The sequence below is a fragment of the Molossus molossus genome, unplaced genomic scaffold, assembly GCF_014108415.1.
Source record: "Molossus molossus isolate mMolMol1 unplaced genomic scaffold, mMolMol1.p scaffold_m16_p_1, whole genome shotgun sequence".
In the NCBI taxonomy this organism is placed as follows: Eukaryota; Metazoa; Chordata; class Mammalia; order Chiroptera; family Molossidae; genus Molossus; species Molossus molossus.
Window position 1 is genome coordinate 109,986,383 of NW_023425344.1, and position 17,125 is coordinate 110,003,507.

The 17,125-nt window shown below is 37.9% G+C and overlaps 2 protein-coding genes across 6 annotated transcripts in view; one reads left to right on the forward strand and one right to left on the reverse strand.

Moving 5' to 3' along the window:
• Positions 1-4,865, forward strand: part of NSUN6 (NOP2/Sun RNA methyltransferase 6) — a 75,694-nt gene extending 70,829 nt beyond the window's left edge. The window contains exon 11 of one of the 2 annotated variants that reach the window (XM_036253894.1): positions 143-721. In XM_036253894.1, the coding sequence (XP_036109787.1) occupies positions 143-370 (228 nt within the window). In that variant the 3' untranslated portion in view covers positions 371-721. Of the gene's footprint in view, positions 1-142; positions 722-4,581 lie in introns of those variants that run through there. The other variant, XM_036253904.1, reaches the window with a different exon arrangement.
• The window catches only part of CACNB2 (calcium voltage-gated channel auxiliary subunit beta 2), a 203,299-nt gene continuing 190,603 nt past the window's right edge, over positions 4,430-17,125 (reverse strand). For 2 of the 4 annotated variants that reach the window (XM_036253850.1, XM_036253860.1), the window contains exons 10-13: positions 10,189-10,340; positions 8,362-8,457; positions 7,170-7,355; positions 4,430-6,248 (exon numbers count right to left, since the gene is read on the reverse strand). In XM_036253850.1, the coding sequence (XP_036109743.1) occupies positions 5,769-6,248; positions 7,170-7,355; positions 8,362-8,457; positions 10,189-10,340 (914 nt within the window). In that variant the 3' untranslated portion in view covers positions 4,430-5,768. The remainder of the gene's footprint in view (positions 6,249-7,169; positions 7,356-8,361; positions 8,458-10,188; positions 10,341-17,125) is intronic. The other 2 variants (XM_036253870.1, XM_036253881.1) reach the window with 1 other exon arrangement.

The following is a 17,125-nucleotide window of genomic DNA, read 5'->3' on the forward strand; positions in this document are numbered from 1 at the left end:
AAAGGTATTTACTCATTTTTCTATTTTTGGAACTTGGGGTAATTACAACTGAATTTGTCTTTTAACTTAAATTGTGCACACGTACACACACTTACTAATTGTAGGATGTTCATGTATATTTTTATTCCTATCCTCCAAACAGGAACCACAGATTGGAGGAGAGGGAATGATGGGAGCTGGCCTGTCATTTGAACAGTTGAAACAGCTGCAGCGATTTGATCCGTCTGTTGTGCCATTACAGGACATGGACATTGATTCTCTCAGAGAGTCCAGAGTAGAAGACATGGTTTGGCTGGCCAATAAGGATTGTATAGGTTTTTTTATTGCAAAATTTGTAAAATGCAAAAGTATACAGGAGAAGGATCCTTAGAAATGAAAATTCCATACATTTTCTGCGTGTGTGCATGTTTTAATTTAAAAACCAGTCTGTTGTCAGGTCATGTGATTCATGGCATGGTTGCTAAGGAAACAGAAAAGGCTGCCAGCTGTTTCACTAAGGATCAAGAAACACAGAGGAAGTAATCTGGGGGGTGGTATAAGATTATATTTTGTAATTTTAAAATAATTTTTTGTTTTGGATTTAGCAGAGTTCAAAGAAAAGGATATGCCTATAGATGTCTGAAACATTTTTATTTGGGGTCATATGTTTCAATTTGTAAATATTGCAAGTAATTTGAATGGGAAGCAATGAATCTAACAAGGAAAAAAATTAGCAAAATTTAATTTGGTTGTAAATAATAATTATTTTTTATTCCTGAGTTTGTAAGTAAGTAGTTTCTTGAGAATTGGGGGCATGGGAAATATGACATTTACCATGTGCCAATTACTGAACTGAGTATTTTACCTCGTTTTCTGTTTACCATTTGATAAATAAACCCTCTTTCAAATGAAGTCTGAACCTCTTCCAAATGAGAGTCTGTCTCTACTGTTAGCTTTTTCTCTCCCATGATTTTAAACTAAAAATGTAAAATGAATTTTTTTTTTACTTTGCAGACTAAAACAATGAGAATATTCCATAATGTCAGTAGCTTTTATCGTCTGTTAGAACACATGCTGTAACAGTTAATAAAGATGTGACTGGTGGGAGAGAAAGCCAGCTGCTGACAACTGGGAACCGGCATGGCACTTACAGGGCTTTGGTGTTCTCCTGTCGAACGTCATTTCACAGAACACCAACGTCACACAAGGCTCTATGACTGTGACACATCAGGACACAAAAAGATGACTTCAAAATCAAATCTGAATTTAGATAAAAGCAAGAACATCATCCAAACCACAAAAGTGACCAAACATCCCGTTTGGTGGCCAATGTAAATGACTACTTTTCAAACAAATCAATTATAAACTTACTCTTGCTTCATCCTACCTGCTTTTCAGATAAGATATATTTAAACACCCAGTCCTAGTTTAAAGGCTGTTATTTGTAGAGTTATATATATCTGTTTTTGTTAACTTATCAAATCATCCCCAAAGTCCTGAGCTTGGGCATATAAATGGACACTTGGAAACAATTGCCTAATCGCCCCCTCCCCCATAAGTTTCTGTTAGGAATGTCTCATAACTACTATATCCATCAAGATTGCAAGGCCTCCAGGGTCAGATAAGACCTTTCAACGGCCTCATCTTTGAAGACTTACTTGAGTTTGGGGTAGGCATTTGTCTTTCTCTACCCCAGGGCCCATATCTACTGCTGTTGTGGCACTTTGAAAATATTCCAGTTTTCTAGGTATGCCCCTAGTTACTACCCTCAGACTTGGGAAGATCCTGGAGGCAGGGACTCTGTATTTTCTGTTACTGCTTCAGAGCAGATCACCAATAGATGCTTTTTGAATAAGGGAAAAATATTTCAAGCTCTATAAGATTCAAATACATGACTGACTTCTTTATATTCCTCATTCTGCCTTATAGCCAGTAGATGTCATTTGACTAAAGAGAAATAGTGTTTACTGTGGCACTTCTGTTTCTAAGTTTCAGCATACCTCTCCAAATTTTAAATATATATTATAAAATCCACAAAATGCATTTCCTCTCATGTTCTCAACAAAGCCTTATGTGCTAAGCTAGGATAAAAATGGTAGCATAAATGTGTAAATTTTGATTAATACTGATAAATAGCAAAATATAAGCAATGCAGGCAAAGTAGAAGAAAAATATTTGCATAACCAAAATAATGACAAATAAATATTGTTAAAATTTTTTTCCTTTAACATACACATTTTCAGTGGTTTCTTTCCTTCAAGAATTAAAGATTGGAAAACAAAACATTCAATCTTAAAGAACAGAGAAGCAAGAAAAAATACAATAAAAAGGAAAAAGATCAGGAAAATGTGGAAGAAAATTAATATATTATCTTTTAACATACTTAGTGTTGACATAGATGTGTCTGTGAAACAGAGAAAGCGTTTTAATTCAACAGTGAGTACATTTTACTTCAAAACCCTGTATCACATTTTAGTTTAAATAGCAAAGAGAAGTACAAATAGTTAAAAATATAATTTAGCCAGAATTAAACAACTGACCCCATACCATCTAGTTACTTTTTTTCTCTAACAGTGTGACTCTTAACGTTTCAATAAGATCAGAATATCCAAGACTAGCAGCATTACATCAGTGAGCAAACAGACAAGGGTGGGGAATTAAATTTGTCATCAAAATGGATCTTCATTTAAAAGTGAAGAATAAAATTTAAAATCTGAGTCAAGAATCACTGCACATGTAGAATTAACGTGGAAAATCATTCTTCTGTGCTCATATCTTAAAAGATCTGTTGCCTACCTTAAGCTATGACTTTATCAGACCTGAAGGAGCATCAGTGATTGGCATTGCCCCAAGGAAAATGCTCACCAGTGGGAAGTGTTGTTGAATATTTAACATTCTCAACTATAAGAATTATTCCTAAACTCACGATTGATACTGCTAATAATAAACAGTGCAGAAGCCAGCTCTTTATTTGTTTGATATGAATGACTTTAAATCGGGTTTGCCGAACAGTTCAGTGTAGCTGACAGCGAATGTTTAACAGGAATGCATAGCAGACCATGTTAAAAATGTGGCATTGTCCCAAAGTACAACATGACTAAGACACCCTACAGTTAGCAGCACCTTTTGTAACAGTAACATAAATGAGCAGTAGAGGAAGAGCACAGGGAAAAGAACTGAAGTGGGTTCGACAAGACACAGTAGAACTATTAAGAACATTGCCAGCACTTCTAGGTAGACTATAGAAATCATGATTCTACAATTAAGTTAAGGTTAAGCTTTGCTGTGTGAAAAAACTATAATTTTACATTCCACAAGTCAGTAAATATCCCATTGTCTCTGGGATTATTTCTTCATTTACAAATTTAGTACATACTGTTCATAGGTATGCTTGCTGTACAGTTTTTATGTCAAATCTTGCAATATAGTTTTCTGAGGAGTACTCTGATGTGAACTAGCATATTTCACAATAAAGTGAAAAACTAAGAATCCAAATATAGAATTTAAAAATGAAATCCATTACCACAACCTTTTGAAAGGGATTAATGATAGCAGTAGATTAGATTCATACCAGTTATACTTCAAGAATTTAAATATTCTGAAGTCATTGGGATGAAATTATGTATAGCAAAGGATGAGGCTGGTGATCAGCAGCATCTTAACCATGATGGAAAGTTTATCAAATATTTTATAAAAGTAATCTTAATTGGAATACAGTTTCCCAATGATGTGACTACTTTGCATCAATCTATATATAATGACCACAGTTTTCATATTCAATAAATAAATTCAACAGTAAAGAGCTAATGAACAAGTACATTGATTCTGAGGGAAACATTTCATAGTAACTGATAAAATACTATATATGTAACTCATTTTTAAAGCTGAGTTTTCTTGCAGGTAGGGTAAATAAGGAGTTAAATGTGAAACAGTTTTATTTATAAAGGTCCAGGAATATTTGGCAAGAACATGGAATAATAAAAGAAGCAAAACAAAAGCAGACTAACTTATTTAACAAAATAATTATATAATATACAAATCTGAAGTCAGGCAAGTATAGATAGGCATTCTCCAGGGACAAGTTAAGTGCTAGCTACTTGTACACCAAATATTGTTTACCAGTCCAGTCATAACTGGACAAAACGTACACTTCGGAGACATGGAGGTGTTGCCTTAGCGTGGCCCCCGCACTGAGAGCTGCTCACAGCGTGAGGCACGGACATGGGATCTTCTGGCCTCCCCTACAGAGCAGATGTCTGATGTAGGAAAATGTTCTCACCATTTTGTTCACTTCAAGTCACCCCATTTGCCCTGATTACGTCTGAAGAGCAGAAACTTTGGTTATAAGAAGCACTTCTAGGTGGTGACAGACAGTGAGCCCGAGTTTGGTGGAATGGAACGATGGGTGAACTGGAGGTGACAGAATGATACGCAGGGTTAGAGAAGGAAGTGGGAGAAGGTAGAAAAATTTATTTTCCCACGAAATAATTCTACAAGCTGTGTAAACGTTTCTTACTATAACAGATACTCGAACACACACAGATTGTACATTTCCAGTGAAACACTCACAGTTAAAAGTTGCCTGTATTTTTTGCCCTCTAGGAGCTAAAACGAGCCAACAGCCGAACGCTTTCCCAGGCACCTCTGGCAGCACGCCGCGGCTGCTCAGCGCGTCACTGAGGCAGCACAGTTCAGTCTGAAGCCAGGTGGGTAGAATTCTAGTCAGTCTTCAGCATTCAGATTCATCTCCGCCAACCACTTGCACACACACATACACACACACGTGCACACAGAGTACCGGCCTGTAGACTCCAGTGCAGTGACATGAGACACTAGCTACTAATGTGTTTGTCACAATCAGTGTGAGCTGCATGGATTAGAACAACCTTTGGAGTTTGGTTATATTTACCATAATTTATGGTCAAAATTATAAACTTACAAGGATGGTAAAACATTCAGAAATTAAACCTTTTCAAGTCAAGCAATCACACGTATTTACAGTATGTACAGACTTTCTACTAGAATGGGGACAGATGCCTAGACGATGTTATTACAAATTTCCTGAATATGGGCATTTCTAGTCCCTTTAATTCATAAAGCAAATCTGCTGACTTGGCATTAAGACTCTAAAATACGTGATCAAACTGATATATATATATAGATACATATATTATATATAATTATCATAAGAAGGTGTTTGCAGAAATAACATTTACAAACTGTCTATACAGTACACAGTACTAGTACATAGAAAATAGATTCTAACTTTATGATCCCCTTTGTATAAGGCAAGACTGAATCTGTCCCCAAATTTAGTCAGCCAGAGGTACTAGCAAGAAACAGTGGTCCATGGATGAATGTATATGCAAATCAGGTGCCTACATATTAAAAATCTGGAGACTCAAGAAACTCGCCTTTTTATCTGGGCTGATTCTGGCTTGCTGGATATATCAATTACATTTTTTAAAATATCAGCTATATTTCTTAAAATACTAATGCCACCTGGATGGCAACAGAATTTGTTCAAGTGGCAGCTACCCCAAACAGTTTTTGCAAAGTCCAGTACACAACCAGAAGACTGCAGCCGTACTAGGCAAATTTATGTAGCACTTATAAAAGAAAAATAAATGTATATTAACACTCTGTCATGCTATTGCTATGTAAGCAACAGCAATACAAAATATACAAGACAGATCACATATGAATGCAATGTTGACCCCAAAGATTTAGATTGAGGAGGGTGCTGTAATACAAGACTTAAAAAATCCAAAAACACAAAAGGACCAAAGTTATTGGCGGATGTAAACATCCCTGTTCCACTCCCCAGCCTCATTCCTTTTTTTGGATATTCCTTCTCCGTCCTTGTCACAGTAGCGATCCTTAGATTTATGACGGCTTCGTTGTTTGTTGCATTCATTGTGGTCCTGCTCTCGGTCCAGGTCCCTGGAGCGGTGCCGAGGCTCCCTGTGCCTGTGCTCGCTGCCGTGGGGCTCATCCCTGTGGTTGTGGTCACGGTGTGGAGCATAGTGGTCCACATGTTCGTGGGAGTAATCTTCCTTCGGCTCCACGTAGGCAGAGTCTCGACTCTCTTGGGTTTCTGAGTCGAATGTCTCTTGCCTGGAGAGGCCTCGATGGGGACCACTGCGATGATTGTGATGCTGGGCTGAGGAGGAAGACCGGTGCTGGGATTTCTTCACTGGTTCCAGGCAGGGTTCTTCCTCAGCTTGGGAGGCAGAACGGGCAAGAGCAGAGCGATCACCTTGAGAACCCTAGTAGCGAAGGGAGAAAGCAGGCATCAACCAAGGTCAGAGTGTAAGGAAGTAATGCATCACAAAGCACTCTATTTGTGTTTAGTTCCTTTAAGTATCTAAAATGCTAAAATGAAATCTCACCTAGTTAAGTTACGTAATTCTTTTGATGATGTCTAGTGGCACTTGTAAGTACCTAGAACAGTACACAGAGTAACCTTTTTATTTAAATGATTAAATGAAGGAGGGCATTCTTTTTTTTGAGAGAGAGAGAGGGAGAGAAACATCGATCAGCTGCCTCCTGCATGCCCCTCACTGGAGATCCAGCCCACAACCCGAGCCTCTCAGTCCACAGGACGACGCGCAATCCACTGAGCCATGCTGGCCAGGAGGGCCTTCTTTTATATGCTCTATTGTGCTTTAAATACAGGTCGCTGAGATTTTTCTACACAGAGGTGTATACTTAACTACCTTATTTGAATACATGTGGGAAGAATAAAAGTCCTTGGGATGTTGGGTTTGGCTTAAGGTAAGGATGAAGGAGAAACAAGTGATCAAATATGAAATGCTAAAACAGCACTTACTATGAGACAAGCAGTTCTAGCAGTCACATGAACTAATTAACCTGAGATAGGTTGCCAGAGTTATTCCTGAGGCAACGAGCAGATGAGGAACTCGTTTGAGGTTTACGCTTGGTAAGAGGTGGGGCCTGGCAGTCTGATTCCACTGCTGCCATGTAGAGAGTTCTTCTGTCTTTGTCTTAACATGTAGTGAGAGAGGCCTACAGTCTGCATGTATCCACAGCATATTGTGTTTACACTGCTTTTCTCAGATGCACCACTCACACTGACGATGTTTAAATGACTCAGTGTCTCAGTTCGGACAGAGCCAGTGCTGGGACCTTTGGCAGCCCAGTTTCTCAGCGAAGATGGTCTCTCTTACCTGTGAATTAGAGGCTGGAGTGGGGCTAACAGGCAGCGCTGAAGTGGCTAAAGTACGGCTGAGGAGAGGGTTGGGGAGACTGCTGCTGGGAGGGTGGGTAGCCTTCCAGTAGGCCTCCAGGTAGTCGGCGAGGTGCTCACAAGCATCCTCGAGCTGGTTCTCGTCCAAGATCACATCAAACAACTCCTGCAGAGACAGGCAGCACCCTTATGCCAGCCCAGTAGTGACCTGGGCTCACACCCTTACCCCAGCCTCATAACTGAGGAAGGGGCTCATGAGCTGCACCACTCTGTATTTGCTGTGGCTAATGTGCTCCTTCCTCTTTTCCAGCTGCTGACTGTCCTATTTAGTCAGAGTAGGTCCTTGTTTAGAACACTGGATGCTTAAACAACAGCGTCAATGCCTGTTTCACTATTGACAGACACCTTTAACAACTATGGTAGAAAGAGATACAAAAACAAAATGCCAATCTGAATCATATAGGAAAAAGCCTGTTGTGATACAGACTGAAGAGTTTAACTCTGGAAATTAATTTAATGAGGCAAGATTAGGACATGAAATTTGGCAGAAGAAACTGAAACCACTGATGATTTCACATGGTCCAAAAAGTGTTTATCATAAATTGTAACCTACTCCAAGCAATCAAATTGATATAGTCCTAAGTTTTGGAGCTTCTGAAATACTTGCACTTAAAAAAAAAAGACAGCCTAGAAGTGTAGTCCCAAAGTATGGTGTGTAAAGCATGAATTAGAAGTAGGACTGTATTCAGACGTCAGAATCTGGGTGACTAATTATTTAGACGTTTGTTTTTACACGGTCTCAAATCAGGTTCTCAGAGAGCTATTGAGAGGCAGCAAGCCGCTCCCTGTGACTAATAGGATTAACCCCAAATAGATCTGTCTTCAAAACCAAGGTTTTGAAACCACAGCCTTGTTTATTTAGGACACTAATGAGGTGTTAGATACAGAGCAAGGTGACCATAGAACTTGCCATAGCTCTTTGTGAGCCATGATCTGGACCAGTGCTCATGGCAGGAAGCAGGACAGTTTGTTTCTTTGGAATGAAGCTCACCGAAGTGATGAGAAAAATTTCCCCAACAGGCCCGTAACCATCTGCTTTTTGTTTGCTTTCTACATGTAATGCCAGGTCTAATCTCTTCATCTGGATTATGCTGTAAATAGAGAGAACTTACTGGAGGACACTGAGACAGTTTATCAGCGGCTACCATCTGGACATTGAGGTGTTTGGCTTGAGATTTCCCTCGAGATTTTATTAATCTTTGTAAAACCTGTAAAAGATAAGGTTTTTTTAAACGGAGGGATACCTACACTCAGGTAAATGACAAGATTCGTTCCTTTTTGGAACTTTTTATATATAGCACAAATGGCTTATAATAGATTGAGCTATAACGTATAATGTATAAGATTACCTGCAAAATTGATATATTAACATAAGTCCCAAGATAACTAGCCCTGGAGCTTATTCTGAGTCCTTTAACAAGGTTAGCAGTTACCAAATGTTTGTCTCATAACCTCTTTGTTTAAAACATTCTTGAGAAACCCAAAAAGTATTTCTTTATGTGAACCCTATCCAATATTTACCATAACAATAAATCTATTTATTACATGTGAACATAAATTGCTTTTTATAAAAAATAGCTCCACTTTTGGCAAACCTCTCCAGTGCCTGATCTCCTGTCTGCTACAATGTATGGTTTGGATTGAAATATATGAAGAAATCCAGCCTCCTAAAAATATGTAATTGAGAAAAGGAATACTTTAGTTCCCTTTTCAGATAATTGTGGATATTCTTTGTAGTGTCGAAACTACAGTAGTTTCTTAAAGACTAGTTGCTATGTTCACATGAAACCACATCGATGAACTTTTTCTTACTTGGTTACATTAAATTCCATTGGCCTAGCTTGGAATTTGAATGGGTCTTTTACCATGCATGATTTGTAACATCATTCATTGACTGTCTGGAAAATAATGTTTCACTGAGTTCTTCAGATCTTCCAAATGTTGACTCACTTCATTAAATAATATTATCATTGATACCATTAAAAAGTCTGTCTATTGGGAAGATTATAAGCTTTCAAAAACTCAAATTTTATCATTGGTAACAAAGGCTAATAGTTGTTTTTCTTGATGTGATACCCAAGGCTGAATAAACAGAGCCTGCCAGTTTTTTAATATAAAAATGGTATTCCGTGAAGAAAGTGGCTCGTTAGCTCACAACTCAAAGAATCATACCAGTGCGTGTCTTCAAGGTAACTAACAACTTGGGATATGCAGCTCATGTGTACTTCCTGTTTCATCACTCAGACTATATTTTTTTTCTTTATTATTTTAGAGGGGGAGAGAGAGAGAGAAACATCGATGGGAAAGAACATCAATTGGCCGCTTCCTGCATGCCTCCCACTGGGGATCGGGCCCACAACCTGGGCATGTGCCCTGACGGGGAATCAAACTAGCAGCCTCTTGGTGCATGGGTCGATGCTCAACCACTGAGCCACACCGGCTGGGCGTTACTCAGACTATTTAAAAGGCCTGTATAAGACTCAAAATTTAATCAAACCTAAGTGAAACTGGTTTAATTTTATTTGGTTGGGGGTTTTTGTTGATTTTTTTAACTGCCAGCGCATGGCGGGAAAAACACAGCAACTGCTGGTCCTGTCTGGTGCCACAGTCTTGATTCATGTTAGACACCTGTGGTTTCACCCACCATTGCTTTGCACCATCGGTGTGAGGAATGGTGTTTAGTATTATGACGGAAATTATTTTGACCTTGTGGACCATCTGAAAGTGTCTTAGAACCCCCCAAGGGTTCCGCCACACTTTGAGAATTAGATGTTCGAAGCGATGAAACTAATAATCATGCTTTGCTGATATCAAGCTTAAAAGCTGACTAACACTATGATAGATAAAGACATAGCCAGTTATAACCGCAAAACAACATAAACAAAGTAAATTTTGGAGTACATTTTGATTACAGAGCAAACAGCAGCAAGCCTACTTACCTTAGGAGAAGAAATCTTTACATATACTATAATAGGGGCCAAAGAGGTTTTACTGAGTTGAGCTGGATGATTAATAGTGTCCGCATCAAGGACTACCAGTTGCAGTGTTCTTGCAAGTTCAAAAATCCTTTCTATTTCACTCTGAACTTCCGCTGTAAAAGGTTAAGCAGAGATCAATTATTTAAACTACAGTATCTTTAGAGCAAATTGAAATAAAGTACATGATTTCTTTAACAGGAAGGTACATAAGCAGCCATTAGGTTAATGTTTATAGGCAATAGAGCTGATAAAAGCATTTTCTCCATAACACCTTAAAAATTAAGGAATTCCTCTCTTAACCAGCTATAAAACTTACTTCCAGTGTAACACCATTTCTGATATCAACATTTTGGCTCCCTCTGCTGACTTGTTTTTTGTTTGTTTGTTTGTTTTTTTTGTGCTATGAAACTTCACTCTGTGAAATCATTTCATAAAAATGTTGTAAAATAGGAACTTAAGAGATAACTTTCATGTGTTTGGTTCTGACCACTTTACTCGAGCAACTATCGCCCCTTTCCTTTCACTACATGGCTTATCTGTGTTTATCACCTACATGTGTTTATTAGCAACCTGAAATATAACATACAGTAGGAGAGATATTGACAGGATCTATGGTTGTCCAGAAACACACTAACCATATTTTCCACCAACAAAAGAATGTGCCTGCAACATTCAGGTTTGAAAGGGCAGCTCTCTACCATTAGAGGCAGCACCACACAAATCTGAGCCATGAGGCACAGGGAAAACTTATTAGCAAACATCTAATAATCTACTTGAATAGCAAGAAAATTGCTCTCAGTTCATCTGCTTCTCCATGATTTCTCTGGAGTCCGAATCAGACTATCCAATAGAATTTTCTGAGATGACAGAAATAGATTATATCAGTGCTGGCCAGTATGATAGCTGCTAACCACATGTGGCTATTGAGCACCTGAAATGTTGCTAGTGTGAACGAGCAACTACATTTGAAAAATGTAATTTAAATACTTTAAAATTAAATAGCCAGAGAAGCTCCTATACTAGGCAGCACCAGTGTAAAGCGTAATATGTAACCTGTGATGCCCACTGCAGTCATGAAGGACCAATCCCCTGAGACTCGGGACCTACAGAATGACTTATTAATTCCCCTTAAGTATCTGGAGCAATAAAGAAGATTCCTGGAGATCATTTTAAATAGTATTCAAGAAAAGGCAAGTCACTAATCGTTTGCCTCACAATGTGTTAGACTCAAGTACTTTTATTTACCTGGATGGGCCCACACCACTTGATAGACCAATGTTAAAATAATATTTGGTTACATACTATTCCTAACATAGTATTGCTAAAAGAAAAAAATCAAAAGTAAGCTTTTGGATCTACCAGTTTATAAAAAAATGCAGAAAATGGACAATCACGTAAACAATACCAGTGTAATGCAGTAAGCAAAATTCAGATCAGACCCCTATGGAATAAGTGACCAAGTTTCTCCAAGTAAAAAATTACAAGGGGAAAAAAAAACATGAAAAACTAGATCAGGAAACTCAAGAACTTATGAACCAATCACAATGTATGGATTTTATTTGGATCCTGACTCAGGAATAGTAATTTATATATTTATAATATGAAAATAAAATATTTATATATAAATAGTATATAGAAAATATGACAATTGGGAAATATGTAGCTGAGTGGAAATATAATGATATTAGGGATATATTAAGGTATGAAAGTAGCATTATGGTTTAAATAAAGAGTCCCTAATATTTAGAAATGTATAATGAAATATTTACAAATCATGATGTTTGTAATTTGCTCCAAAATAATCCACAAACAGTTGAAAAAGGGGAGGACTAGAAATGAAACAATATTGGCCATGAACAGATGATAGTTGAAACTGGGTGATGAGTACCTGAGGTCTTTGTACTCTTTACATTTATATATATTTAAATTAGCTTAAATAATGGTTTAAAAAATAAAAATGTTATTCTGATCATTTTCTTCAAAATAGTGTTCTAAACATTACTATTATTTACTTTAACTCTTCTCTGTTGATCTTTACATTTTTATTTCAACTATAACCTGTGCCTTATAAATATTTTCATGGCTACTTACCCCCAATGATTAAGTTATAATCTAAATATTTATTGTACACATTAATGTAAATTTGATCAGCCCACAGCTAACATCATGGTCAATGGCAAAAAGTTGAAAACTTTTTCTCTAAGATTAGAAATAAGAAAAGGATGCCACTCTTGCCACTTTTATTCAACATAGTGTTGAAATGCAAGTCCTAGCCAGAGCTATTTAGCATACATTGGAAAGGAAGAAGTAAGACTGTCATTCTTTTCAGAAGACATGATACTATGTATAGAAAAAACCCTAAAGACCCCACCAAAAATCTGTTAGAACTAATAAACAAATTCAGTCAAGTTGCAGGATATAAAATTAATATTAATAAATTGTATACATTTTTACTCACTAATATTGAACTATCAGGGAAATTAAGAAAACAACCTCATTTATAGTTGCATCAGAAAGCATAAAACAACTAGGAATAAGTGTAACCAAGGAGGTAAAAGAGTTTACATTGAGAGCTGGGACACTGATGATACTGAAAACAAATAAATGGAAAGACAGTCTGTGCTTAGGGGTGAGAAGAATTGGTATTTTTAAAATGTTCGTATTACCCAAAGCAATCTATAGATTCAGTGCAATTCCTATCGAAATACCTATGGTAGTTTCACAGATAGAACAAACAATCCTAGAATTTATATAGACCCACAAAACCCTGAATAGCCAAAGTAATCTTGAGAAAGAATAACACAGCTGGAGTCATGATGCTTTCTGATTTCAAACTACATTACAAAGCTATAATAATCAAAACAGTATGGTAGTAGCATAAAAAGAGAGATCAATGGAGTAGAATAGACAGCACAGAAATAAACCCACACATACATAGTTAACTAATTTATGACATATGATATACAATGGGGAAAAACAGTCTTCAATAAATAATGTTGGGAACACTGGACAGCCATATGCAAAAGAATGAAACTGGACCACTACCTTATATCATACACAAAAATCAACTCAAAATGGACTAAAGACTTGAAAATAAGACCTGAAAATATAAAAATTCTAGAAGAAAATGTAATGGTAAACTCCTTGACAAATGATTTTAGAATTTTGACACCAAAAACAATGGCAACAAAGCAAAAATAAAAAACTGGGACTACATCAAACTAAAAACCTTCTTCATGGCAAAGGAAACCAACAAAATTTGAAATGGAGAACATATTTGTATCATGTATCTTGTAAGGAAGGGGTCAGTATCCAAAATTTATAAAGAACTCATACAATTCAATAGCAAAAAAACAAACAGTCAGTCTGATCTAAAAATGGGCAGAGGGCCCTGGCCAGTTTTGCTCAGTGGTTAGAGCGTCAGCCTGCAGTCCAGAGAGACCCGGGTTCGGTTCCCCTAAGAGCATGTACCTCGGTTGCCGTTTGTCCCCGGCCCTGGTTGGGTCGTGCAGGTGGCAACCCTTTCACGTCGATGTTTCTCTCTCCCTCCCACTCTATCTGAACAAAAAATGGGAAAATATCCTCGGTGAGGATAAAAAAAAAAAAGGGCAGAGGATCTGAATAGACTTTTTTTTTTCAAAGAAGACCTAAGGTGGCCAACAGGTACATGACAAGATGTTTGACATCACTAATCATCAGGGAAATGCAAATCAAAACCATAGAAGTTAGCACTTCACACCTGTCAGAATGACTGTTATCAAACAGTCAGTGTTGCTCTGGCTGGTATGGAGAGTCATGCCATGCACCAACGGGTCGCGGGTTTGATTTGTGGTCACGGCATATATGGGAAGCAACTGATTGATGTTTCTCTCTCACATCGATGATTCTTTCTTTCCCTCTCCCTTCCTTTCTTTCTGAAATCAATAACAATCATATCCTTGGGTGAGGATTAAAAAATTAAAAGTCAACAAGTGTTGACAAGTGTTGGCAAGGATGTGAAGAAAAGGGAACCCTTATGCACTGTTGATGAGAACGTAAACTGGTGTAGCCACTGCGGAAAACAGTATGGAGGTTCCTCAGATAGTTAAAAATAGAACTATCATATGATCCTTCAGTTTCACTTGTGGGTATTTGAAGGAAAAGACACTGACTTCACCCCTGTGTTCACTGCATTATTATTTACAATAGCCAAGACATGAAAACAACCCGAGTGTACACTGATGGAGGAATGGATGAAGAAAATATGATACATGTGTAGATTTATATTTATATTTTATTTAGCCATAAAAATTAATAAAATCTTGCCATTTGTAACATGGATGGACCTTAAAGGCATTATGCTAAGTAAATAAGTAGAGACAAATACTGTATAATCTCACCTATATGTGGAACCCCACCAAAGAAAAAAAAACCCACCAAACTCACAGATACAGAGACCAGACTGATGGTTGCCTGGGGCATGGGTTGGGAGGTGAGCAAAACAGATAAGAGGTTCAAAGCCACAAACTTTGAGTTATGAAATAAATCTGGGGGTGTAATGTACAGCATAGTGACCATTTAGCACTGTATTGTGTATCCGAAAGTTGCTGAGAGAGTAGATCATAAAAGTTCTCATCACAAGAAAAAACTGTGTACATATGGTGATAGATGGTAATGACTTTTTATGGTGATTGTTTCACAACATGCACATATATTAACTCTTTATCTTGTGTACCTGAAACTAATATGTCGATTATGTCACAATAAAAAAAAAGATATTTGATCACAAAGATTTTCATTATATACTCAATGAATAACTATTCACAGTCACAAAATCCCACACTTTAAATATAACTTCATGTGTTCAGAGGTTTGCACACAATTACTATTTTTTTAAATCCTCACCAGAGGATATTTTTCTATTTATCTTCAGATAGTGTGGGAAGGGGCATGAGAGAGAGAAAGAGAAACGTTGACGTGAAAGAGACATACCAATTGGCTGTGTCCCACATGACCTTGACCAGGCCAAGGACGGACCGCAACTGAGGTAATGCCCTTGACCAGAATAGAATCCACGATTCTTTGGTCCACAGGCCAACACTCTAACTGGCCAGGGCACACAATTATTTTTTTACCGATTATAAATATAGTATGTATCTACTGAATAAAATCCAGATAGCTGATAAACATAAAACAAAATAATCCATTATCTTATGTGTTTACAAATTTTATTAATATGTGTCAATATATTTATATATGTATCATGTATATTTTAACATATATTCGTATCCTTCTAGTATTCTTACATGCAAAATTATGACACTTTTTAAACTAAGGGAGATAATGAGATATTTTAAAATGGTTCTTCAGAATCCCAATGCAACATATTCTTAGTAAATAAACCGTAAGGAAAGATGACTAATAAATTCTGAAGAAAGTATTTTTAACTTCCAAGTAAAACTGATGACTTCTAAAAGAAATGTATTCCTACTAGGGGTTTCCTTTGACAGAGTACATTATGCTCAGAATTTATTTCAAGAAAGAGAAGTCCAAGACTTATCTGACATTCATTGCTGAAACTGAAAGAAGGCATAAAGCCAGTTGGGTCCATCCGAGTTGTCCTAACTAGTGCAGAAAGGCACACTCAGCGAAGATGAGGTAACTTAAAATACGGTTTTGTTTGTTTTTAGAGAGAGAGATAGGAACATCGATGTGAGAGAGAAACATCTGCTGCCTCCTGCACACCCTCTACTGGGGATCAAGCCGGCGACCTGGGCATGTGCCCTGACTGGGAATCGAACAGGGACCTCTCAGTTCATGAGACTGACACTCAATCCACTAAGCCACACCAGCTGGGCAAGGCAACTCTTATTGATCTGTCCACATCCTAGTCTCTCAAACACATTGAATTAGAAAATGAACAGTATTTTTGTTGATACTTTATATCCCTGATATCTAAAAGTAGTACTTAGGAACAACCATCATGTCCAAGACAAGAACGAAGGTAAGTTAACTTGTTTAGGAAGAAGTTGCAGTAACAAGAAGTACTGTGCAGAGAGGAGCTTGTTACTTTCATTGTGGCTAGTGCTGGGGGACATCTAAGTGGTCAGGTAGGAATTAATAAGACCTCGAGGCAGCCCTTGTATTAGTTATTCAGTAATTCCAGTGCCACTTTCATAAACACAAAGCCCTAATTTTGACAAATGCTTAAAAGAGGAAATCTGTAAAGCCCTCCCCAGGAACCTCTTCCTTTCCCCAGCCAGTAATTTCTGCCTCTGTTCTCTCTCGGGCACCAAAGTGGCTTAGGGCAGAAATTAGGCTTCATCACTTTACAGAGCTGTGATCCTTGAGTAACCTGCTTACCTTCTGGGAGTCGGTAAATATTCTTATCTGTAAAGTGGAAATGAGGACTAAATGAATCAATGCACAAAGCACCTATTACAGTGCGTGGCCCAAAGGAAATACTAATAAATGTCAAGTGTGGCTTTGTACCTACCTCTGTTAATGCTTGTCGCACTGCATGTTGGCGATGTGATTACAAACTCTCCCAGAGACTGGGAATAACATAGGATTACTTCTCAGCATTCCCTCAGTCCAGAACCTGGTACCTAGCTGGCACCCAGAACGTGTGTACTTGCAGATTTCCCTACCAGCTAAAAGTTATTTGCAAAGCCCCAAACCCACACTGTGGCATTCTGCAGCCTGTCATTCGGGGGCACGCGCACAGCGTCGGAAGTCCCCCACTGCACGCTGACACTGCCTTCTGGCTTCCACTCTCACACTAAACAGCGTCCTTCTCGTGGTCTGTTTAGTACCATGTTTTTCTCGTGTGTGTGTGTGTGTGTGTGTGTGTGTGTGTGAGAGAGAGAGAGAGAGAGAGAGATTTCACTGTTTAAAGTGGCCCCCAAACCTAGTGCTC